Source organism: Panicum virgatum, chromosome 9K (assembly GCF_016808335.1).
Source record: "Panicum virgatum strain AP13 chromosome 9K, P.virgatum_v5, whole genome shotgun sequence".
Lineage (NCBI taxonomy): Eukaryota > Viridiplantae > Streptophyta > Magnoliopsida > Poales > Poaceae > Panicum > Panicum virgatum.
Window position 1 is genome coordinate 68,351,333 of NC_053144.1, and position 8,422 is coordinate 68,359,754.

The window sequence follows — 8,422 nt, forward strand, 5'->3', positions numbered from 1 at the left end:
TACAACTAAATCTCAACGTATTAAAAGTAGTTGATCTACAATTTATTATAAATCAGAATAGGTACACAACAAATTTCAAAAAATAAACATTCACAACCACGCACTAATAAAATAAAAATAATATTTATTCATAGCCATCTTCTCTCTTGTACAGTACAATTAAATAGAAGAAAACTAAAATCAAATCATAAGCACACTAATAAAATCATGTACCTCAGGACACTCATATGTACACCATGGTACGCTTTCTTGCATAATAAAATACCAGGTACATAAAAAATCAAATCATAAGCACACTAATAAAATTAGGTACCTCAGGACACTCTTATGTACACCATGGTACGCTTTCTTGCATAATAAAATACCAGGTACATAAAAATAAATTATAAACACTAATTAAATTAGGTACGACAAGGTACTTCTCTTTTGTACACCGTGGTACAGCGGATGAAGAACACATAAACACAGCTTGGTAACCATGCTAATTGTGAATATACTAGGTACGGAAACTCCAAAAACAAGGCACGAGAACTACCCTGGTGAGCCTGAACAGCATCTCGGCTACCTCAATCTCTTCCGGGATGAAAAATAGAGACTTCGAAATCTTCGGCGGCGGCGGCTATGGACGGCTGTGGTGCAGTTGTTGAACGAGCTGGTGCTGGGGATGGTCATGGCCGCTGCTTCGGCGCTGGCCCTGAACGAGCCAGTTGCAGAGCTTGCAAATCTCAAATTCTCCATGAAGAGATTCTGCGAAATAATTCCAATCGAAGGCCAAACAAAGGGCCGGAACAATTCAAATAGAATAATTGGTGAAGAAACTCCAATGCGAAGCATCAGCGGATTATGGCCACTTCGAATGAGTAGTATATTCAAAGAAACAACTGAATCGGAGAGAACCCAGTACCACGCGCCGGCCTTCGTGTCGCCGGGATGCCCGAGCCGCGTGCCGGCTTGCGCGGCCGCGCTTGCGCACCCGAGCCGCATGGTGGCGCTGCAGGATGCCAGCCACGGTCGAAGCAGCAGCCACAGCCGCAGCGAGAGCTAGCTCGTCTTGGGGTCGTCGAGGCGGCCGCCGAGCCACTGTCCTGGCAGCTCGCACACACGGGGTTCTCCGTCTTCTCGTCGCCGTCGCCGAACGAGTGGAGTGGGATGGTGATCGGCGGAGAGGCGCAGGCGGCTGTGCGCGGCGTCGGGACGGCCTCCTGTTGCCCAGGACACCCCGTCTGCAAGGAGCCGCCCACGCACTGCTGCAGATGGCCTGCTCGGTGGCCGCGGCAGCCGGCACGCCGGGGGCAGGGGCGCCGGCGGCCTCGCTGGAGGACGATTTAGGCGGTCTCGCCAGACTAGGACAACGCTGCGGCCACCAAGCACGCGGTGCCGCTGCTTCCGGCCTCCCCGCCGCTGCTCTTGTTCTGACCCCAGCCATGGCGCCGAGCAGCTCCCCGGGCTGCGTCTGCGACACCGACGTGATGTGCTCCAGCGTGCACCGCAGCCCCTCCCTCACCATGGCCTCCACCTTTTGCCCTGGCTGGAAAGCCAGTCGGGGCGCGGCGGGGCGGCCACGTCCGCCTCAGGGCGGTCGGCCCGCTCCGATGGCGGCGCGGTGGTCCTCATGGAGCGCCAGCCCGAACAGCACCCTCGCCACGATGCTCAGCGAGCGCCACGCTGAGGGTTGGTAGCGCGTCGCGAGCTCCTCCACGACGGCAGCGGTGTCGTCGTCGTGGATCTCGTCGTAGGTGTCGTCGACGTCGTCTTGACCTCCGCCGGCGCCGCCGCTGTTGACCATGAGCCGCACGCCCCGGCGGCAGCCTCGGAGCTGCTGGATCTGGCACCTACGCCATTGGATCTTAGTAGTACACCATCCTCCCGGTCCACGGCCATGAGCTAGTGGAGGCAGCGGTCGGTGTGCAATTCCCGTGGCGGGCACCGCGGCCACCGTGCCCGGCGCCTCCGCGGGGTCCCCACGGAGGAGGTGTCAGAGGCGGGCAAGGATCCGCGCCGCGCCGTGACCCGCGATGCCCAGGGCGCTGGAGCTGGTGCAGATCTGCGGCGGCGTGCGGTGCGCGAGCAGAAAGAGGGGTAGACGGGAGATGAAGAGAGCGCGCCAAAGAGCCCGCCGCCGCCGCCGACCATGTGGACGACTCCGGAGCCGGCGAAGTCGATGACGCCGGAGCCAAAGAGGAGCGGACCGGACGTGCGGCCCGCGGCGGCCCACCCGTCGGTGGACCAGAACCGACCGCGCCGCTACCTCGCAGGCCACGCAGCCGCCGTGCAGGGGGCCGCGCGCCCCGCACCCTCCGCCCCGGGGCCGCGCCCTCACCCGGCCGCCGCGCACCCTCCGCCAGGGGCCCGCCTCGAGCATGGCCGGCGGCGGCTCCCTTGGCCGCGCAGCTCTGCCAGAGAGGGAGGTGAAAAGAGCGGATCCGGATCCATGGCAAGGGCGCGAGGATGAGCTTGGGAGGAGAGGAGCGGGAGGGCCGGCACTGGATCCGGAGGCCTCCAAGGCGAGTGCGGCCGGCGGCGGCGTCGGCTCCGGCGACCGCAGCGCATGGAGGCGTTGCCCCGGCCACCCCTGCTCCGGCCCGCCATGGCCCACGAGGAGCACGCGAGGCGACGGGGATCTCGGCCACCACGGAGAGGGAGGGCGCGGGGAGCTCCGCCGCTGGGGAGGAGCAGGGGACTGAGAGGATTCAAATGATTTTGAAATGTTCCCCAACCGATACATGTGCTACTGCCCCGACACGTCGGACGTATTTCTCGGGGAACGCAAATACTTACAATACATCTACTAACAAAAAAGTACATGTCAGTAGTACATGTCCCCACATCTGTCTGGTATAGCACGTATCCCCATAGTAGATTCAACGGTACAGATATTACTATGGTACTAGGGAGTATAAAATCTTGATCCACTGGTCAGTGCTCGGCTTGACCAGCATTCCAAATTTCGTGCCCCACCGCGAGGCACGCACCCAGACCCAGCCAGCCAGACTGTCGCTACAGCAGGCAGATGGTACCAATTGTTCCCGTGCTGATCAAATGCCATCATCAAAACCCAACCCGGGACGGTTCCTAGAGGGCGACGATGTGATCGATACCAACCCAAGGCTGGACCGTAGCTGCTAGTGCTAGCTACGTACGTGTACTACTAGCGCTGTGGCGGACGCAACCATACATGACTTGTGCAGGGGAATAATCGTCTCGTCTCCATTGGGCTTACTTGTGCCAGCAGCCCAGCACCCAGCGCGGGCTTGCGGGGCTGGCCGGCCGACCGGCCTTCCACTTCCAGGCTGGAGGCCGCGACCGCCGGGAAAGGTCGCCTCCCCCCGACAGGCACCAAGGCGCTCGTACGCCCGTGCGACGATCTCTTCCGCCGGGCACCAGCTTGCAGCCGGAATCGGACACGGACGCGACGATAAGCCTATCGTCCTTGCCAACCTCGACGACTGCCCGGGCTCTGTATGCATGTATGTGTGCATCGCTATCAGCGGCGTATACTGTATATATAGTCAATGAATGAGCCCAGCGTCGTTTTTCTTCGAGAAAAAAATAACAAAAGAAGCACTGTTCTAGGGCCTGCGTATACGGAATCTAGAAACTCGGTGGAAGAAATTAAACGCCAAGAATTCGACCGAAATCTCAGCTTCGCCGCCGCCGTCGTTGCTGATGAACCGAACGCGACATTTTGATGATTTCTCTCCCCCAGGTCGACCGGTGAGGACGGAAGCGTCGCTGCTGTGTGTGCTGGTTGGCGTCGCCCGCCAGCCAGAACAAGCTAGTAATAATTTTGCAGGGGCGTACAGTACAGCCAAGCAAAACCGGCCCTGCTGGGCACGACGGCGTTGGTGCTCGGGTGCTCGCTCGCTCGCTCGACGGCCCGGTCGTGGTCCCTCCCCGCGCGCTCCAGCTAGCGCTCACTGCACTGCTCCGTCCTGCCTTGCCTTCCGTTGTCAGCAGGCGATGATCGAGCAGGGCCACACTGGTACTCGGTACAGCTCGCGGCTGCGCGCTGCGTTGCAATCGTCGCGTCGCGTCCGGCCGCTCGATCTCGTCGCCAGGACAAGAAGGCCTCCATTATTAATGCCCAGTTTAGATTTTTACACGTAAATCTCATCAACATAAAAAAAACGTCACATTAAATATTTTGACACATATATAGAGTATTAAATAAAGTCTATTTATAAAACTTTTTACATGGATGAGCTGTAAATCGCGAGACGAATCTAATGAGCCTACTTAATCCATGATTTTCAACAGTGATGCTACAGTAACCATCCATTAATTATTGATTAATCATGAGTTAATTAGCATCATTAGATTCGTCTCGCGATTTACAACTCATCTGTGCAAAAAAAATTTATAAATAGATTTCATTTAATAATTTAAATTAGTAAAATTCTATCGAAAAAAATTTGCGTTCTATGTAAACACGGCCTGGAAGCCACTAGCAGCTAGCTCTAGCTGCGCACCAGATAAAAAACCGGACCTCAATTGTTGTCTGGCTGGCTGGATGCCTGGATGGATGGGCACGCCGCGCGCACGCACGGGGACGGGGTGTGCTGTGTGTGACGACATGTGACAAGCCATGCCGCCGCCCCCAGCTACGAGCTACTACTTCCTGCTGGTAGGGTTCCATCCTTCCCTTTCCGACATACCCTGTTCCTCAGAGCATGGTTTATAGGCCGTGTTTGGTTTTCTCTAGTAAAGCATAGCACACAATTTTCCGAAAAAAGAATCTTATATGTATGGAGTACTAAATAAAGTTTATTTACAAAACTTTTTCACGGAATGGGTGTAACTTTTCACGACGAATCTAATGATAGTAATTAATCGATGATTGGCTACAGTGATACTACAGTAACCATCCTCTAATCGTGCGGTCAAAGATCTCATTAGGTTCGTCTGTGCTACTCTCATCAAACAAGGTCATAATCGCGCCGGCTGCGGGCTGGGAGGGAGGTCATGATTGTGGCGGGTCCCATTAGCTGCACCAATAGAATGGGTTGCAGAGCTTCTCAGCCCGCTTGCACCGGCGCTTGACGAGACGCCCGCGTGCTTCTCTCTCATGTGCCACTTAGACTCTCAGCCACTTCTCAATCAGTCATAATACTTACTCTCACCATGCACCGCTGCTGGTAACAGCCGACTTGCCGGATCATCACCAGGGTTTTTTTTCCCCAACCGGACACCCCAAACCGGAGCACTCCAGTTCCGGTTTACCAGACCGGTTACCGGTAGAAACTGGTTTAAATTCAAATTTGAATTCAAAAAACTCAGTTCAACCGGTTCGTACTGGTATACCCGACCAGTTAGACCGGTTTACCGGCCGGTTTGAATTCAAATCCAAATTTAAAATCGCATGTGCAACCGGTTTGACCGGTATACCGGTCCGGTTTGATCGGTTTACCAAAGTGGGCCTTAATGGGCCGTCTTATTTTTTCTTTTTTGTTTTAACTTTAAATGTCCTAAAAGTATGTTAAACGAACGAATTTTGAGAAAATTTGACACCATTAGATTCGTCGCACCTTGAAGTATTTTTAGAATTTTTTTGGAAATTTTTCATTTTTTTCGAATTCAAATTTTAATTTTGAATTTGGGGCCGGTTTGATACCGGCCCAAAACAGAACCGGACCGATAACTGGTCAAATCGGACCGGTTCCCACAAGTTAAGTGAACCCTAATCATCACCTGGCGTGCGAGCAGGCACGCAGTTGAGCTCATGGAAAAAAATTTCGACCGGTAAATCCGGTTTACCGGAAAATTTACCGTTACCGGTAGTGTCCGAGAAATGGATTTCGGTGATATTTCGCATTACCGTTTTCAAATTTGAAATTTCAAAAAAATTATATAAATAGGGTAAAAAATCTGATAAAAAACTAGACATTTTTATGAGCATTTTGGACTAATATTTTTGTTGAAATGTAACCTCATATGTTGTGTAAAAAAAAAGAAAATGAGCTTTTACTGTTGAACGCTCACCTTATCCATTCGCACGCCCCGAGCAGCCGTCCACCCTCCCATTTCTCCTCCTCCAGTCCTCCGACACCCGAGCTGCTCCCTCCTTGGCTCCCGGCGATTTCCGACCGGATCCCACCGGTTTCCGCGCTCGTGGAGGCGGTTTCCGACCGGCAAGAAGAGGTTTCCGGGCGGGCGCGGGCGCCGGTGCCGCTGCCGGGCCGCTCCCGTCATTTCCCGAGCGGAAATCGGGGTGTTTCGGCCGGATTTCGTCGCCGGTCGCGCGTAGCTTCCGCTTGCTCCGGGTTTTGCGGTTTTCGGAAGTTCCGGCCGGTAAATCTTTGATTCCGACCGGTTTTTCTCCCTACCGACCGGATCCGGCTGCTGTGGGTAAGTTTTTTTTTGTTTGAATTTTTTTATGGTAGCAAGTAGTGTAATATAAGTATTAGTAGAAAGTATACAATGTTTTATGGATTAGAAAACGAGAATGTGCATGTATTTGTTATTCATGTTTTGTTATGTATGTGTATGAGTACAAATGTGAAATTAATATGCATGTGTTATGACAAATTGAGAATGTGCATGTTTTTTGGTATGTGAATATGCATGTGCATGTGTATGAATGTTGCACCGTTGCAGGTAAATGGTTGACCTGTTTGGGAGCATGGAGAAAAAAGGGGATCGGGTTTCAAGTGCAAGTATTGTGGCACATCAAAGAGCGGTGGAGGGGCAACACGGTTCAAGGACCACTTGGCACATAGAGGTCATGATGTTATTGATTGCCTTCGGTTCCCCCCGCGGTGAAGAAACTTTTTCATTAGTGAGTTGGACAAGATAAAGGCGAAGAAGTATGAAAGACAGCAAGATAGGCGTAGGAGAGATGCTTGCAAGCTCGAAGTACTCAATATGTTGACTTTGAAGGTGAGGAAGAAGAAGAAGAAGAGCAGGATGATGAGTTGCAGCAAGCTTTGAGACATTCACGGGAAGAGTATGAGTTTAGGCAAAGGGCTGGTCCAAGGTATGAGAGGGGTGGTGGTTCTGGGATCAGGCCAGGCACGGGATCCAGGTGGTGGCTCTAGACCAATTGGGAGGATGTTTTCTAGGAGTCGGTCACATATCCCCGAGCGGGCAAGGGACTATAACCTTGCTACTTGCTTCCGGACCGAGGCAGCAGAGGATTGATACGGGGCCTTGGACGTCTAAGGGGGAGGACTGCGAGAGAGTTGCTGGGTAGGGCGTGGTCAAAGGCTGCCACTCCGTTGGTATTCCTGGACGGAAGGTAGATGACCCTTACTTTAGGGCGGCCATCATAGAGACACAGAAACAAGGTAAATAATCATTTATTATTGCATGCCAATTTGTATTGTACATCCCGGATCATATGTGATTATTGCATGCAGGTACTGGGGTCACGATCCCAACTGGGAGGGACATTGATGGAAAATATCTTTCAGAGAACGTGGAGGAGATAAAGAAGGAGATCAACAAGTGGAAGCAAGAGTTCCCTGAGTATGGTGCCACTATCATATGTGATTCATGGACCGGTATTTCTCGCAATAGCGTAATCAACTTCTTGGTATATTGCAATGGAATGATGTACTTCTGGAAGTCTATTGATGTAACTGGAAAAATACAAGATCATCATCTCATACTTAAGGTAATCATTTGTATTTTTCTAATGGATCATGACATTTGTAAGAATTTGTAGTTTTCTAATGGATTCCAACAACTTGCAGGAGATAACAATTGTTCTGAACGATATAGGGCCAGAAGATGTGATTCAGATAGTCACTGATAATGGCAGCAACTTTAAGAAGGCTTGCAAGCTGTTGGCAGAGGAGTACCCTCACATTGTGTGGCAGCCATGTCTTGCCCACACGATCAACCTCATTCTTAAAGATATTGGAAAGTGGGATGATCACAAGGCCATGATTCAGAGTGCCCAATATATTTGTCAATGGTTATACAATTCTAATAGTGTGCACTCCATGTTTAAGAGTGCCACTGGTGGGAGCTAGTTAAATGGAATGCAACAAGATTTGGCACTAACTATATGTTTCTGGAGAGTTTTATGAAGAAGAAAGATCAATTTATGATATGGATGATGTCAACTGAATATAGATCATCACGCCACTACAAGACTGAAGCAGGCAAGTATGCATTCGAATGCATGACCTCTGTTCAATGGTGGGCAAACATGCAGTATGTTATTAATGATGTGGAGCCTCTCTATTCTTTTTTGCGATTTGCTGATCAAGACAAGACTCCAACTTTGGGTGAAGTTCTTATGGAGTACGGCAGCCTCAAGCGTACATATCATACCCGGTTCCATTCAGATATGGCAAGGTGTGACAGGATCATGGAAATTGTTGACAGAAGGTTGGCTAGTGTGTTCGAAGGTACGTATGCGCACACTGCTTGTGCCGTACACCCATATGCTTGTTATGCGTTGGAATATCAGAAAATG

The 8,422-nt window shown here is 51.5% G+C and overlaps 1 protein-coding gene across 1 annotated transcript; it reads left to right on the forward strand.

Moving 5' to 3' along the window:
• Positions 1–2,015: 2,015 nt before the first annotated feature.
• On the forward strand, positions 2,016–7,973 carry LOC120648272. Its single transcript, XM_039924997.1, has 4 exons — positions 2,016–2,079; positions 7,203–7,283; positions 7,356–7,612; positions 7,692–7,973. The coding sequence occupies exons 1-4, from the start codon at positions 2,016–2,018 to the stop codon at positions 7,971–7,973; spliced, it is 684 nt and encodes a 227-aa protein (XP_039780931.1).
• Positions 7,974–8,422: the final 449 nt, after the last annotated feature.

Coding starts and splice junctions, on each gene's coding strand:
- LOC120648272 (XM_039924997.1), top strand. CDS start 2,016: ATGCCCAGGGCGCTGGAGCTGGTGCAGATCTGCGGCGGCGTGCGGTGC. Junction 2,080..7,202: donor GTGCGCGAGCAGAAAGAGGG/GTAGACGGGAGA, acceptor GCGTGGTCAAAG/GCTGCCACTCCGTTGGTATT. Junction 7,284..7,355: donor CATAGAGACACAGAAACAAG/GTAAATAATCAT, acceptor TATTGCATGCAG/GTACTGGGGTCACGATCCCA.